This window comes from Dromiciops gliroides, chromosome 4 (assembly GCF_019393635.1).
Source record: "Dromiciops gliroides isolate mDroGli1 chromosome 4, mDroGli1.pri, whole genome shotgun sequence".
In the NCBI taxonomy this organism is placed as follows: domain Eukaryota; kingdom Metazoa; phylum Chordata; class Mammalia; order Microbiotheria; family Microbiotheriidae; genus Dromiciops; species Dromiciops gliroides.
In genome coordinates, this window is record NC_057864.1 from 13,971,728 (window position 1) to 13,987,833 (window position 16,106).

The following is a 16,106-nucleotide window of genomic DNA, read 5'->3' on the forward strand; positions in this document are numbered from 1 at the left end:
TACACTGAGTACTTAAGATGCCTATTATTTATTTATGATAAGAGATTGTAATCTCTGTCAAAAGTCACTTGGGTTGATTTTTATTCTATCACACATGCCCTTCCCTGCTGCCAGGAAATTATTTGTATGTCTGAGGGATGAGGCAGCATGCAAGCATGGGATAACAGAGTAAAACCCAAAGTTTGGAACGATAAGGAGGAAGGGTTTCCCACCTCCTTCGGGTTTACAAAGTGACTTACATCCATTATCTCTCTGACCTTCCCAACAACCCTGAGCTCAAGGCACTATTATCATCCCCATTTTACCATGAAGAAACCAAAACACAGAGCAGTCGAGTGTCTTGTTTATTGTCACACAGCTAATAACCAGGCATCAAGTACTAAGTATGGGCAAGGCACAGGGGATAGGGAGATGAAATGGGCCAGCCTTCCCTTCCCCCAAAGAACTGACAATTACAGAATCTCAGAGTGGGCAGGGGCCTCAGAGGCTCAATAATCCAACCCTTGCCTGACCAAAAACTCACATTGCAGCATCGCTGTCAAGTGTCAGTTAGTCAGTCAGCTAGCATTAATTAAATACTTACTATGTGGCAGGCAAAAGACAGTTTCTTCCATCAAGAAACTTGTAATCTAATCAGGGAAGCAATATGTAAACATATATAAAAACTTATATTAATATATATTTTATCATATATTAATAAATATATTTTAAAAGACCCTCAAACCACACTCTTTAAGGCTGCAATAATCAGGACGATGTGTGCATGAATTCAAAGGCACAAGACAAAAGAGATACCCAGAATGCCCTGGGAAGTTGGAGAAGGAAGAGTGTACCAACCATAGGGGTTGTTGGTGTTTGGGTTTAGAGGTTTCCATAGTGTTTTCCTCATGACAGCCCATCAGGTAGGAAGAGTATATCTTACTGGTTCCATTTTATAGATGAGGAATCGGACCCAGAGAGGGACTGAGTGACTTGCTAGAAATGTCGTAGTTAGTGATACAGATTTTGAACCCAGATCTCCTGAATAATAGATGGTCATAGGATTTAAAATTAAGAGGGACTTCAGAGACCCTCTAATCCAACTCCCTCTTTTACAGGTCAATTAATCAGTAAACATTTATTAAGCACCTACTACGTGTCAGTTATTGTTGCTCGGTCTTTTTTTCAGTCATGTCTAACTCTTTGGGACCCCATTTGGGGTTTTCTTGGCCAAGATACTGGAGTGGTTTGCCTTTTCCTTATCTAGTTCATTTGACAGATGAGGAAACTGAGGCATACAGAGTTAAGTGACTTGCCCAGAGTCACACAGCTAGTAAGTGTCTGAGTCCAGATTTGAACTCAGGAAGATGAGTCTTCCTGACTCCAGGCCTGGCGCTCTTATCCACTGCACCACCAAGTTGCCCCAGTGCACTGACAGTATGTGTCAGGCACTATGCTAAGTGCTGGGGACACAGAAGGAGAGGAAAGACAGTCCCTGCCCTCAAGGAGGTTACAATCTAATCAAACAGACAACATGCAAGCCAATCTATATAAAGCAAGGAAATGGAAAGAGATAGCAGAGCACATTTCTCCCTCTGATGAATTTCTGACCTTCTCCCTAGGCATCTCTCCACTGTGCCACAACCTCTTTGCCCTGTATGATGAGAAGACCAAGCTGTGGTACGCCCCAAATCACTGCATCAAGATTGAAGATAAAACATCACTGCGGCTGCATTATCGAATGAGGTATGCGTAATTGTCGTCACCCTCTTGATTCCAGATCTATAGAATCGATTGGTACCTGGCCTAAGTGAAGGCTAGGTGGAGCAATTCATCAGGCAATTGGCAAACATTTATGAAGTGCCTACTAAGTGCTTGAAAGAAAAATCAAAGTCTCTGCCCTCAGGCAGCTTATATTCTGCCCGGCAAATAAAAAATGAATAGAAAACTAACTTGGTTGGGGAGGGATCGGCTTCTGGGGATCAAGAAAGACCTTCTGTAGGAGGAGGTGGTTCTTGGTCCCAGGTTCAAAGGGAGGTAAAGATTCTGAGAGGAGAGAACTTCAGGTATAGGGAGGAGCCTGTACAAAGCAGGAGAGGGAATGTTATGTGGGTGGGACAGCAAGTAGGCCATTGGGCCCAAACATCAGGGTCGTGAAAGGGAGTGGTGTGTACTATCTGGAAGGGAAGGCTGGAACCAGTTTTCAAAAGTCAACCAATGCCGAACAAAGTTTAGATATGGGATGCCAAAGCTGGTGCAGAAGTGGAGATTTTATCAACATGGATAGGCTGAGAAACACTTGCTTGTTTGGCATGGGACAGAAGGCAACAGTGATTTGGGGCAGGCACCAAAGCAGCCAATTTTCCCCTTGGAGGAAATGAGAGCAAGTCCATATGGGAGGAGAGATGTTTGAGTTAAGTTTCAGTGGAAAGGAGTTAACTTCAATTCACTGACTCACTGGTAGTCAGGATCTGAATCCAGACCCTCTGTCCAGATTTAGCACTAGAAGGAAAGCTCTAAGGACCCATGGATTCTATGCATCTGCATTTGTTTCTGGCACTGGAATCGTAGGTCCTTCAAGAGGACTGCCTGACCTGGGTACCTTTTGTCTCCCTCCCCCCAGGGCCTCCCCCTCCCAACTATCTCTGTGTGGAGAATTTAAGGTTCTTGAGGGTGGGAACTGTTTTGTTTTTCCTCTTTGTATCTCCCAAATCCATTATGGTCGTGGCAATGTTTACTTTATATATTTATTTTTGGTTCAGGCCTCTGATTTTATTAGTTTGGGGACTTCTAGGTGTGGAAATTCCTTCCGCTGATTCAGGATAAGAATTTGTCTGTAAGCTATAGGCTCAGAGAGTTCCCTGAGACTCTGGGAAGCTCACGGGCACTCAGATCTCGAGCTGGAAGAAATCTCAAAGGCTATCTAGTCTAACCTTCCATTTGACAGAGGATGAAGCCGTGGTTCCTGGAGCTGAGATGATTTTCCCAGAGTCACACAGCTTTTATGTAGCTAAGGTAGGAAGTATTCTTGGCTGGGAGGGTCTTCTCCTCCTGGCACACAGATGGTGCTTAATAAATGCTTGTTGTAGTGAAGTGAATCTCACCCAAACCCCCTGGCTCAGTGGAAAGAATACAGAATTTGGAGTGAAAGGTCCTGAATTGAAATTCTGTCTTTGCTGTTTATTACCTCTGTGACCTTGGGAAAATCACTTTATTTCCTTGAGCCTCAGTTTCCTCATCTGTAAAATGAGGGGATTGGTCTAGATGGCCTCTGAGGTCCCTTCTAGCTCCAGGTGTAGGACCCTAGAAGTCTTTACGTTAGAGGAAGAAACTGAGGCTCCCTAAGAGGAAGATCCCACAACTCCTTAGTGGGGAAGCTGGTCCTGGTGCCCCCCCTTTTTTTTCTTTAAAGAAAAAATTTTAATTAGTAACTTCTTGAGATGGAAATTTTGTAAAATACAAAAAGAACAGATTTTTTCATTCTCAGCAGTAAAATGCTATGATTCTGCAATAGATTAAATACCATCCTCCATTAAATCTCAGGAAGTATAGCATGAGGTCCATAGAGGAATCCTATCTTTAAACCAGCTTAAACTACATATAATTTTCTGTGATGTGGACTTACGGCTTGATTATCTTTTTGTTTTATTTATTTATTTATTTATTTATTTTTATGTATAAGGTATTTTATTTTTTCTGTTACATGTAAAGATAGTTCTCAACTTTTGTTTATACGAGCTTTCCAATTTCAGATTTTTCTCCCTCCCTCCCCCCTCCCCTAGACAGCAGGTAATCTGATATAGGTTATATCTATATATCTCTATACATATAGATATAGATATAGATATATACACACACACACATATATACACATAATAACATTAATCCTATTTCTGCATTAATCCTGTTACAAGAGAAAGAATCAGAGCAGTGATGCAAAACCTCAGAATAGAAAAAAAAACCAACAGCACCCAAAACAAAAGAAATAATATGGTTCAATCAGCATCTATACTCCACAGTTCTTTCTTTCTTTTTTTTTCTTGGATTTGGAGATCCTCTTCTATCATGAGTTCCCTGGAACTCTTCTGTACCATTGCATTGGTGAGAAGAATATAGTCCATCACAGTAGGTCAACACTCAATGTTGATGATACTGTGTACAATGTTCTTCTGGTTCTGCTCATCTCACTCATCATCAGCTCACGTAAGACCCTCCAGGTTTCTCTGAACCCTTCCTGCTCATCATTTCTTACAGCACAATAGTATTCCATTGTATTCATATACCACAACTTGTCCAGCCATTCCCCAATTGATGGGCACCCCCTCAACTTCCAATTCCTTGCTACCATGTAAAGAGCAGCTTTTGTACATGTGGGTCCCTTTCCCCCTTCCATGATTTCTTTGGGCAAAAGACCTAAAAGTGGAATTGCTGGGTCAAAGGGTATGCACAGCTTTATCACCCTTTGGGCATAATTCCAAATTGCTCTCCAGAATGGTTGGATCAGCTCACAGCTCCACCAACAATGCATTAGTGTTCCAATTTTCCCACAGCCTCTCCAACATTTATTATCTTCCTTTTTTGTCATTTTAGCCAATCTGATAGGTGTCACTGGTGCCCCCTTTTGAGGATGGAGCTCAAGACTGTCAGGCAGACCAGCCCACAGTGTGGCCACTTCCTCCTCTCTCCTTCCCCCGGCCCCTTCTTCCTCGGGGCCTTTGGAAAATAGATTTTTCGGTCCTTGGCAGGACACGCTGCTTTTGAACCTCAGAACCTTTGACGTGAATACAACGAAAACCTGAAACGTGTAACAGTACATGCTCCAAGTGCTCAGAAAGCTCATCACACCGCTCAGTTTGATATGTGAAAGACCTTATTACTCTGTATCTTAGTTATAAGACGCAGTGTTACCCAGGGGTTAGAGAACCAGCCTTGGCATTGGCCAGACCTGGGTTCATGCTCCACTTGTGACTCTTGCTGTGTGACCCTAGGCAAATCACTCAGCTTCTCAATGCTCCGGGCAGCTCTTCATGCTTCAAAGGTCCAGAGCAGATGCTTCTAGATAGAGGAAGTGGAAGTTTTGTTATAAAACTCCCTTCATGGATGGAATTACAGGCATAACTTTTAAAAATTAGAATGGGCTTTAGAGGTCATCTGACTAGTGACAGATGAGGAAACAGGCCCACAGAGGGTACACAACTCGTCTGGGGTGTCACAGGTAGTAAGAGACAGAGCTAAGAACGGAGGTCATTTGATGCCAAATCCCACCTGTTGTCCTCTGGTCAGAGGTTCATAGAATCACACATTTAGAGCCAGAAGGGTCACCAGAGACCATTCAGCAGCAGAATAGCCAGCATGTGTGTAGCACTTAAGAGTTTGTGAAGTACTTTACGTGCATTGTCTCGTTTTATTTTCAAAAGCCCTGTGAGCCACATGCTACTTTATTCCATTTTGCAGATGAGAAAACTGAGTCAGAGACAAGTGAAGTGACTTACTCAGGGTCACACACCCAGTAAGTATCTGAGGCAGGACTTGAACTCAGGTCTTTATGACTCCAAGTCCAGAACTTTAGTCCAACCCCTTCATTTTTCAGATGAGGAATATTCTTTTTTATCATAAAAGCATTTTATTATTTTCTAGTTACATGTAGAGATAGTTTTCAACATTTGTTTTTATAAGATTGATAGTTTCAAATTTTTCTCCCCTCCCCAAGACAGGAAGCAATCTGATTTAGGTTATATATGTACAATCACATTAACTATATTTCTGCATTAGTCATGCTGTGAAAGAAGAATCAGAGCAAAAGGGAAAAACCCGATGAGAAATATTCTTTTGGCAACTGTGTGGAAGGTGGATTGGGCTGGGGAGACATTGGAAGCAGGCCGACTGATCAAGAGGCTGTTGCAATAGTCCAGCAGAGGCTGCTGGGGGAGGGACTAGACTGGGGTGGTGGCTGTGGGAGTAGAGCCAGATGGGAGAGGACCGGTTTGAGCATCTGGTTGGCATGAGAGGCATCTGATGGCACTGAGTACAGAGAACCGAGACAATAGGAGGGCCGAGGAGGATGTTGGTCAGGACTGGCCAGGCCAGACTGTGGAGGGGAGAATTGAGCTTGGGTGCTTCCCCTGGGGAATTCCTCCTTCCTGTTAGTGCCTCCTTCTTCCCTTCTCCTGGAGTCCAGGGCCTCCCATTGTTCCTGCTCTCCTGCTCTGGACTATGGTCTCTGTTTATTTTTCTGTTCCCTTAGGGAAATAAACTTCTCATGGCCAGGAACTGTGTTTCTTACACATTTAAAAGATGTTCCCACTATCTCTTCTCCCTCCTTGCTTCCCCCACCCTCCTTCTACCACTCACACCTCAGAAGCTCCATTTTGTTCTGTGTTCTTTAATCTGCAAGGAACTCCTGGTGTGGGGAGGGTCTTCATCTGTGCACATGGGTCACTCATCTATAACTTATCGTAAAGAGTGGGGCACTGAGGTCCCCAGGGTTCGTGTGGATTTGAGGTCTCCCTGAGTCCAAGGCCAGGCCTCTACCAACTCCCCAGACTCCTCTTGACAAGCAGCTCCTTACTCAAAAGAGGGGTCCTACCCCACTCAATTTAACAGCCCTCTTTATACAGTTCTTTGCTGGACTCTGCAGATATGAAGAAAGCAAGGACAGCCCCTGCCCTGCCAATGCTAGCTCGCCCCTTCTCTGGTGGGATGGGGTGGGGCACATAACATCTCCATAGGTAGGTCAAGCTGAGTGGTCAGGAGGGCTGTGGACAGGCCAGCACAGCAGGGAAGCTTCCTGGAGGTGGGGCCTGAGGAGCAGGTGTCTCCCAGGCTGCGGAATAAGTGAATGAAGGAATGGTGCCCAGGCTTGCTGTTCCACCTCTGCCAACCCTCTCTGATTTCTCCCTCCTCCATCAGCACCTCTTTAAGTCCTCAGCCTTAAGGACTCTCTTGAGAGAGAAAGAGACTAAGCAGTTGCCAGTCAGCAGCCAGACTATTCAAATAGCAGGGGTTTAATGTGTTCTCTCTTTTTCAGATATGCCACATCTGAATTTTAGGAAGGAAAAACTAATTAGAGGAAATGCAGGTGCTGTGGCAGGTGTGTGGGGGGGGGGAGGTGCATAGACAGTGGAGCATGATGTGACTCTTCTGCTCTGAGGATGCAGATGGCTGCTTCCTTCTCCCACAATGCACACGGCTGGCCAGCCCCATGCTTACTGGTTCCCAAAGTCCCTCAAAGGGGTTTAGCTGCTAAAGCGATAGCACCCAAATATGGCTCCGACTGGTCCACACGGAGACCTTGGCTTCTGTGTCTCTGGTCCCTCTTCAGTTCACCTCGGCCAGTCGCTGACATTTAAAACAGTCATGTAGAAATGCTGCTTCTTTCCTCATTCTGACAATGAGCCCCAAGGTTAGCTCCGTCACTGGCCTCAAGTGAACCAGCCCACAGAGCTCTGAAGTCTGAGCACCTGCTGTCCTGAGTTTGCTTCTCCCCTGCCTTTCCTCCCTCCCTCCCCCCTCTCTTCCTGTCTCTGCTTCCTTCTTCCCTTCTCTTCTTCTTTCTACTCCTCCCTTCTTCCTTCCCCTTCCTCCTCTTCTCTCTCCGTCCCCTTCTTTCTCTTTCTTGTCCTCATTCTCCCTTTATCTGTATCCTCTTCTGTTGCTTTCCCTCCTTTCCTTGGCCATTTGTTAAGTTCCTCCCTTTGCCCACCCTTGAGTTGCCCACTCCAGGACGTGCTCCCACATGAGGCTTCGTTATCCATCCCTGGACCTTCTCCCTGGTCGTCCTCCAAACCTCTTTTCTCTCCTCCCCTCCCCCTCCTGGGATCCCCGGCTTCCTTCAGAACTCATCTGACATCTTCCTCTGCAGAAGCCTCTCTTGGCCTCCTCCCCCCAGTAACCGGAGCCTTCTCCTCCAAGGTTACTTTGTACTTGGTGGATAAATAACTTGTCTACATGGTCTTACATATATAAATTGTCTCCCCCAGGAGAATGTAAGCTTCTTGAGGGCAGGGTCTGTAGATTCAGACATTAGCAGAGGGCCTGGCACTTAATAGGAAGAGTTTGCCATTTCATCCCTTCTGCAAACATTTACAAAGTATTGAGTCTGTGAGCCTGAGTCCAGTAAGTTCATGCGCAAAGTGATTTGCCAGTGTGAAAGTGTTCTACACATGCTGGCTACTGTTCTTGGTGATGTTGTTGTTATTTGGTGTGGCCAGCAGAGGAAAACGACATAAGAGACAATCCCTGCCTTCATGAAACTGCCAGTCTAGTAGAAAGAGCAACCCATCAGTCAATGAGCATATCAAACGCTGATTGTATGCTAGGCTCAAGAAATTTACATTTTATTTTTATTTTTTTGTTGGGGAGACACTAAAAGCTGGGAGGGTGGGGTAGATCAGGAGAGGCTTCATGTAGGAGGAGGCATCTGAGCTGAACTCTGAAAGTCTGGCTCCCAAGAGGTGGAGGCGAGAAGAAAGTGCATTCTAGGCAGAGATCCAGAGAGGGAATTTCATGTGTGAGGAGGAGCTAGAAGGGTGATTTGGCTGGACTGAAGAGGTCATTAAAGGGAATAATGCATAAGCCAGAAAGCTAAGTCGGGGCCATGTTGCAGAGGTTTTCCAATGTTAAACAGGGGAATTCTTGTTTGAGTCTTAGAAGTCATGGGGAGCCATTGGAGTTTATTGAGCAGGGGAGTGACAGGTCATATCTCTGTGTGAGCTGTGTAGAGGCTGGATTGTTGGAGCAGCATCCAGATGGGAGGGGCTGAAAGTCTGAGCTGGGGAGGAGGAGTGGGGGAGTGTGACTGTGGGACTAGAGAGACAGGGATGGATGGATGCCAGGGCGAGTGGAGAGGTGTTAGCACCAAGACTCAGTAACTGCTTGGATATGAGGGACAAGAGAGTGAGGAGCTGAGGGTGAGACAGAATGCAGACTAAAGAGCCACAATACACAGTAATATGTGCCAAGGATTTAAGAGGTATTTAAACAACGCACTTTGTGAAACTGGTGAGGCAAGCCCCACCCAGCCATGTGTCTGTATCTAAACAATCCCTCCAACCACGAGCTTCCTCCTGCTCAGGCCAGCTTCTTCATCTCCCATCGACTTGTTCTTCCACAGTCAATTTAGAACATGGGACTTGGGGGCAGATTCTAGCTCTTCCACTTATTTATTTCTCATGTGTTCTTGAACATCTAGCTTGATCTGTCTGGTGCTGTCTCTCATCTGAGAAATGATGGCTTGGGACCATCTAAATCTCTTTGATTCTTGTATCAATTGAGACGGGCCCATTTGAAGTCACTGCAGCAGCAGAGATGCCTGCAGAGATTTTGTTCCCAGGCACATCCTTGTTTCTCGTCCACCTTTGTCCCCAATCCGCACTGAGCTGTTCTTCACCTGAGCCTCCTGTTGGGCCTGAATTAAAGCACCACGTTGTGCCTAGTGCCTGCTGAAAGGTTTGCTCCCTGTCACCTGACACATTCAGGCTCCACAAGTCCCCATTGTCTGCATCCCGTCTTGTATGCATTGTTGTATAAGGGATAACCCAGCAGATTTTGAAGCCCTGGCATGTTTTGTGCTGGGCATGGGTGATGCTGGCATGTGGTCATTTCTGATGTGGACATGTGTGTGCTCGTGTGTATCCATGTTAGGGGTGTCTAGGCTAAGGGAAAATACTGAGACAATTTCAGAAGCTGCATGGAGTGTGTGTTTTACAAAGCCGTGGAAGGACTATTTTAGATATCACCTTAGGAAGTATTCTCTAAAGCAAGAAGAATTTCTCTGTGCACGCAGTTTTTGGGGTTTTTTTGTTCCCACTTGAGCAAATATAAGAACACACATGTAGAGAGACATTCCCAGTGTAACGGAGGCGACTGACTGTATTGTGAGCTCACTTGCATTTGTATATGCAGGAGACAGTCCTGCCAGACTGACTTTCCCAATGTTTATAAAAAATGAATTTGGGTGTTTATGAAGAATGCACGAGAGTAGTTCATTCCTCAGCTTGAGCTGGATTCAGTTCAGCAGTTTATGTCACAGTGGCTGACAGTGTGAGTAACATTAACTTCTGGGTGATGTGAAAGAAAGACAGAATCAAGGCCCAGGTTAAATAGAATTTAAATTGTTGAGCTGGGAAGGCTGAGGGGTGGGGAGAGTGCTAATATCAGTAAGATCTAGGTTTGGATCCCACCTGAGGCATTTTATTGCTGTCAGTTTAACGTCTCTTTGCCTTAGTTTCTCCATCTGTGAAATGGAGAAAATAACTGGAGACCTTACTTTACAGAGTGATTATGAGGCCCAAGTATGATCACAGGCTAATAGATTTGAGGCTGGATGGGACCTTCGAGGCTGTCCAGATCAATCTCCTCATTTTACATAAGAAGACACTGAAGCTCAGAGTGATTTGTTCATGGTCACATTGGTAGTATCTCATAAGTGGGGTTTGAAGGCCCATCTCTGTGAGTCTTCTTCCACACCATGCTCTAGAGCAGAAGTGTCAAATGGAGGAGGGTCACTGGCTACATGTGGCCCTCAACATGCCTGATTAAAATGTAATTAGGGGTCGGCTAGATGGCGCAGTGGATAGAGCACTGGCCTTGGATTCAGGAGTACTTGAGTTCAAATCCGGCCTCAGACACTTAACACTTACTAGCTGTGTGACCCTGGGCAAGTCACTTAACCCCAATTGCCTCACTAAAAAAAAAAAAAGAAAAGAAAATGTAATTAGGAAATGTTTAACAAAATAAGTAAAAATGCAATAAAATGGACATTATTACATTTTAAAAGTACCATGCAGCCAAGGGGACCTTCATGTACAGATTAGTAGCACCCATTTCTATTTGAATTTGACACCCTTTTGGCTAACTGAACATGCTGTGGGAGATTGGGTAGAGATTTTCCTGAAATTTTAAATTTGGACAAAATAAGTGACTCCAATTAAAATAAACAGTTAACTGACCACAAACAAAAACCGAGAGGATGGGACATTGTTTAGCAGTGGATAGAGTGCTGGGCCAGGAGTCAGGAAGACCTGAGTTCAAATGTAACCTGACACTTACTAGCCGTGTGACCCTAGGTAAGTCACTTAACTCTGCCTCAGTTTCCTCATCTATAAAGCAGGCAGAAGGAAATGGTGAACTACTCCAATATCTCTGCCAAGAAAACCCTAAATGGGGCCATGAAAAGTTGGACATGATTGAAATGATTGAAATAGACATAGAGATTATGTCTTAGAAATGGTGTGATAGCAGCTTGTTTGGTCTCTCTTTTAAGCATTTTTTCCCTTCTGGAGAGTCCAGCTCATGGCTCCTGGACCCCCCCAGCACTACCATGAGAGTGATTCCTGTTGATTTTCTTCCTTTTCAGATTCTATTTCACCAACTGGCATGGTACCAACGAGAATGAGCAGTCAGTGTGGAGACACTCCCCGAAGAAGCAGAAAAATGGCTATGAAAGGAGACGGGTTCTGGATGCCACGCCCCTCCTTGATGCCAATTCACTGGAGTACCTGTTTGCTCAGGTAGGAACTGGAGATCTCTGGGGGTGGAGGGGAGTGTGTGCGAGCAGGGGCAGGAGCAGGTCATTTCTAGGAATCTCATGACTACATCACTTACGCAGTATTTCTAAAAGCAAGTTGTGCAAAATGGAAATGAGCACTTTGATGTACAACCTTCTTTTTCTCTTCTATCCAGCATATGGAAATACCCATTTTATTTGGTGTTGGTTAAGATCAGAATTTTAGAAAAAAAATTTTTTTTTAAAGTTAACAGTCCTACTTCTTCTTTTTACACACATCTGTAGTTGGCCTGAATTAAAAGAACAATATTATTCTCACCAGTGTGGGAGTTATCCAGGGAGGCAGAGCTGGAAGGGCCCTTCAGAGAACATTTGGTTCAGCTGCTCCTAGCAAACCTTCAAGGGTTTGAGAAATGTAAGCTAGCCACAGATTGGAGAGTTCCATTTCATAGGACCCTAGGCCTAGAGCTGAAAGGGTCCTCAGAACTCATCGGCGCCAATCCCATCGTTTTACAAATGAACAAACTGAGGCCCAGTTACGTTTAGGGACTGGCCCAAGGTAAAGCATGAGAGGTAAGATCTCCCCACAGATCTTCTGAATCTGGAACAGGGGCTTTTTTTTGGGGGGGGTGAGGCAATTGGGGTTAAGTGACTTGCCCAGGGTCACACAGCTAGTAAGTGTTAAGTGTCTGAGGTCGGATTTGAACTCAGGTACTCCTGACTACAGGGCCGGTGCTCTATCCACTGTGCCACCTAGCTGCCCCTGGAACAGGGGCTTTTAAGCTGGAATCTGGTGGGTTTTTAGAAATAGAACTATTTTTGAACATTCTGAGTATTGGTTTTTTATATATTTTGGATATATTTGAATATCTTGAATATAACAATATTGATAACTATATTTGAACATGAGAGGTTCTTTTGTAAGTCATATGTATTGTATTGGATGCATTTTAAAAACTGATTCTGAAAAGGAGCCCAGAGGCTTTACTGGATACAGCTTAGGGTCCAAGACATATTAAAAAAAAAAAAAGGTTAAGAGATCCTGTTCTTGAACAAGTGCTCTTACCATTGAGCTACCCTGCTTCCTGGTTTAAAAACCAAAAGACACGCAAGAATGCACCAAATTTCAATGAGCAGGTGTCAGATTAACAGCCTGCCAGCTCCAGAAGCAGGCAGGTAGGCAGCAAGCATTTACTGAACACTTCTAGTGTGTCAGGCCATATGCGAAGCTCTGGGGATCCAAACAGAAGTGGAAGACAAAGGCTTGGCTTGGCTTTTTATAAGCTTGGGGGCCCTGAGTGACTGCCTAGATTGCTCTCATTCTCACTGGTCACTCCCTGGGTGTTAGAGGAGATGGTAGGGGACTTTTTTGGACCAAAGGAAAACAAGAAGTTACTTTAGATTTTTAAAAAATGTAACTATAGCTACATGTTTATCACAGTGTGAGAAAGTTCTAGATGTGTCTCCCTTTGAGGGGAAGTGGCTTGTCTGTGTCGACTCCCAGGTGTCTTCCCCCATCTGTCTCCTTTCCAAGCAAGAGAAAGTCGGTAGGGCTGCATTCACCAGGGGCTGGTGTTTGGCCAAGCAACCCAACAGACCTTTATTAAGCATCTGCCAAGTGCAGGGTGCAGGGCCAGGTCTATGGGAGGGACAGCAATTAATAAGCAAATGTTTCTGAAGTATCTCACAGGCTCTTCCTCCTCATCTCTGCCTGTTCAAATCCCAAGGCTGGGCTCAAAGAGCTGCCTTCTCTGGAGAGGCCTCTCTTGGTCGTCCCCTTCCCCCTTCCACTCCCAAAGCCACGACAATGTATTGAGATGGATGCTATTATCCCTACTTTACAGTTAAAGAAACTGAGGCAGACAGAAGTTAAGTGACAAGATTTAAGACCAGATTTGAATTCAAGTATTTCTGACTCCAGGCCTAGTACTCCATCCATTGAGCCATCAGTACTACATCTAGTTCAATGCCATCATTTTATAGGTGGGGGAACTGAGGCAGAGAGCTGAAAGGACCTACCCAGAGTCACACAACCAGGAAGTGGCATAAATTGCAGGATTTGAATCCAGATCTTCTGACTGTATGCCCTATTTGAGCTGGGTCTTGAAGGGTGGGTAGCATTTCAGCAGGTGAAAGCAAAGATAGAAGGGGAGGGCATTTTAGGGAATACCATGAACAAAGGCACTCCATGGGAGAAGAGAGGTTGTGAAATCATGGCGAGTGTCCAGTTTGGTAGAGCAGAGACGAGAGGAAAGGGAGTCATTTGAGATGAGGCTGGGTAGAGAAGAAGGGGTTAGACTAGTTAGGGCCTGTCAGGTTGACAAGCGTAGACTTGATGTGGTAGACGAGCAAGGACCCAGTGAATGATCGACCAGAATGTCTCTGGTCCCTCCTTGGTGGCAGACAGAGTGATGGGTACCAGTTATTAGATCTTTATTATTATTATTATTATTATTATTATTAACCAGACCTGTGAGAGAGAGAGAGAGAGAGAGAGAGAGAGAATGGTGCAGTGTCTAGGGCATCAGACTTAGAGTCAGGAACACACTAGCTGTGTGATGATCAGCAAGTAACTCAGCTTCCCTTTGCAAAGGCAAGAGAGGGAAGATAGAATTGTGTACAAGGATCAGCAAAGGGGTCAGTTTGTCCAGAGTGCATGAAGAGGAGCAACATGGAATAAAATGGATCAGGACCTGATGAGGAAAGGTTTTTGTTTGTTTGTTTGTTTTTTGTTTTTTGGTGAGGCAATTGGGGTTAAGTGACTTGCCCAAGGTCACACAGCTAGTAAGTGTTAAGTGTCTGAGGCTGGATTTGAACTCAGGTGCTCCTGACTCCAGGGCCAGTGCTCTATGCACTGCGCCACCTAGCTGCCCCATGAGGAAAGGTTTTAATCATCAAACAGAGGCGTTCACCTTTGGTCCTAGAGTTGGGCAGCTAGGCAGTGCATGGAGTGAAAGATGTGGAGTCAGGAAGACCAAAATTCAAATCCTCCCTAAGATACTTAGTTAGCTGTGTGACCCTTGGCAAAAGACTTAGCATCTCTCAGGCTCGGTTTCTTTATATGTAAAATGGGAACAATAGTAGCACCTACTTCATCGGGTTGTTGTGTGGGTCAAATAAGACAGTTTTTGTAAAGATCTTAGCTCAGTGCTTGGCACATAGTAGGCACTTTAGAAATGTTGCTATCACCATCATCTTAATTATCATCACCACTACAAGAATTAACCTGTATAAAGAGCTTTGTCAACTTCAAAGCTCTGTAGAAATGTTCAATGTGGAGATTTTGTTATAGATTGCCATTCAGTCTGGTTGCATCGGCCCCTTTGAGGATTAAGCCCTTGAAGCTTGAGGAGAAGACACCTAGGGCAGGTTTTCCTTTTTCCTAGCAGGGATCCATCTCTAGTTGCAGAGTTCTTACACTGTTGGGTGTGCTGGATGCCTTGGCGCATCTGGCGAAGCCCATGGACCCCTTCCTAGAACCACCTTTTTAAGTACCTAAAATAAAATGCGTAGAACTCTAAAGGAAATGAAAGGTTACTGAAAATAAAGATGTAATGTTTTCTCATCCAAATTCCTATACTCTCCTGTGTCCTGAGGAGGCTTTGCATCCCAGGTTAAGAACCTCTAATCTATAGTGTTCTTTCCTCCTTGACACCAGATAAGAAACTATGTGCTTAAGGTGGATGGATAGCAGTGGTTTTTATTAGCTGACAAACACTCCAGTATTTATCCTGGTACATATATGGCAAGGAAAAAGTAATTGGGGAGGCACGAATATCAGAGTGAAATCTGGGACAGCCTCATGTTGGAGGGGGCATTTGAGCTGAACAAAGAAAGCAGTTAAGAAAGCCCCCGACATTTTGGACACATCTGAAAATATATGCCTTGTTCTGCCCCTAGAGGAACCAGTCAGCCAACATTATTTAGGAGCCAGCCTCTACCACCTGTTCCCCAAGAGGAGGGAGACATGTTAAAGGGTTTTGTTCCTTGAGAATCTCTTAATTGAGGCAGTAGTTTCCTCCCTCCAGGCCAGGTAGCCAGGCTCCTCTGGGAGAGCCCCGTGTTGGGTGATCACATGAACTGCCAAGAATTTACCTTCCTCCTACTTAAAAGAAACTTTTCTCTTCCCTGAAGGGACAATATGATTTGGTGAAGTGCTTGGCTCCTGTCCGAGACCCAAAGACCGATCAGGAAGTGCACGAGATTGAAAACGAGTGCCTGGGGATGGCAGTGCTGGCTATTTCCCATTATGCCATGATGAATAAAATACAACTTCCAGACCTGCCGAAGGATGTCAGGTAAGGCTGAGCCCGTCTCTCAGGAGAGCTGATGGTGACACATTCTTAGCATTTTAATACTACATGTGGTTGTGTATGTGTCCCTGGAATGTTGTATGGTGGGAGATCCTCGGACACCAAGCTCTTGGAAGAATCTGCGAGTGACCTTGGCAATGAAGAGATGCATTGTGGGCACATGTTATTTATCGGGGAAGCAGTGGGGTGCAGGGTGAAGAATGCTGGATTTGGAGGCAGAAGACCTGGGTTCAAATCTTACTTATGCCACTTACTACTTGTATGACTTTGGGCAAGTGACTTTTGTGGACCTCAGTTTCTTCATCTCT

The 16,106-nt window shown here is 44.9% G+C and overlaps 1 protein-coding gene across 3 annotated transcripts in view; it reads left to right on the top strand.

Moving 5' to 3' along the window:
- Positions 1-16,106, top strand: part of JAK1 (Janus kinase 1) — a 146,089-nt gene that overhangs the window by 87,627 nt on the left and 42,356 nt on the right. For all 3 annotated transcript variants that reach the window (XM_043963458.1, XM_043963456.1, XM_043963457.1), the window contains exons 4-6: positions 1,602-1,725; positions 11,336-11,489; positions 15,620-15,783. In XM_043963458.1, the coding sequence (XP_043819393.1) occupies positions 1,602-1,725; positions 11,336-11,489; positions 15,620-15,783 (442 nt within the window). The remainder of the gene's footprint in view (positions 1-1,601; positions 1,726-11,335; positions 11,490-15,619; positions 15,784-16,106) is intronic.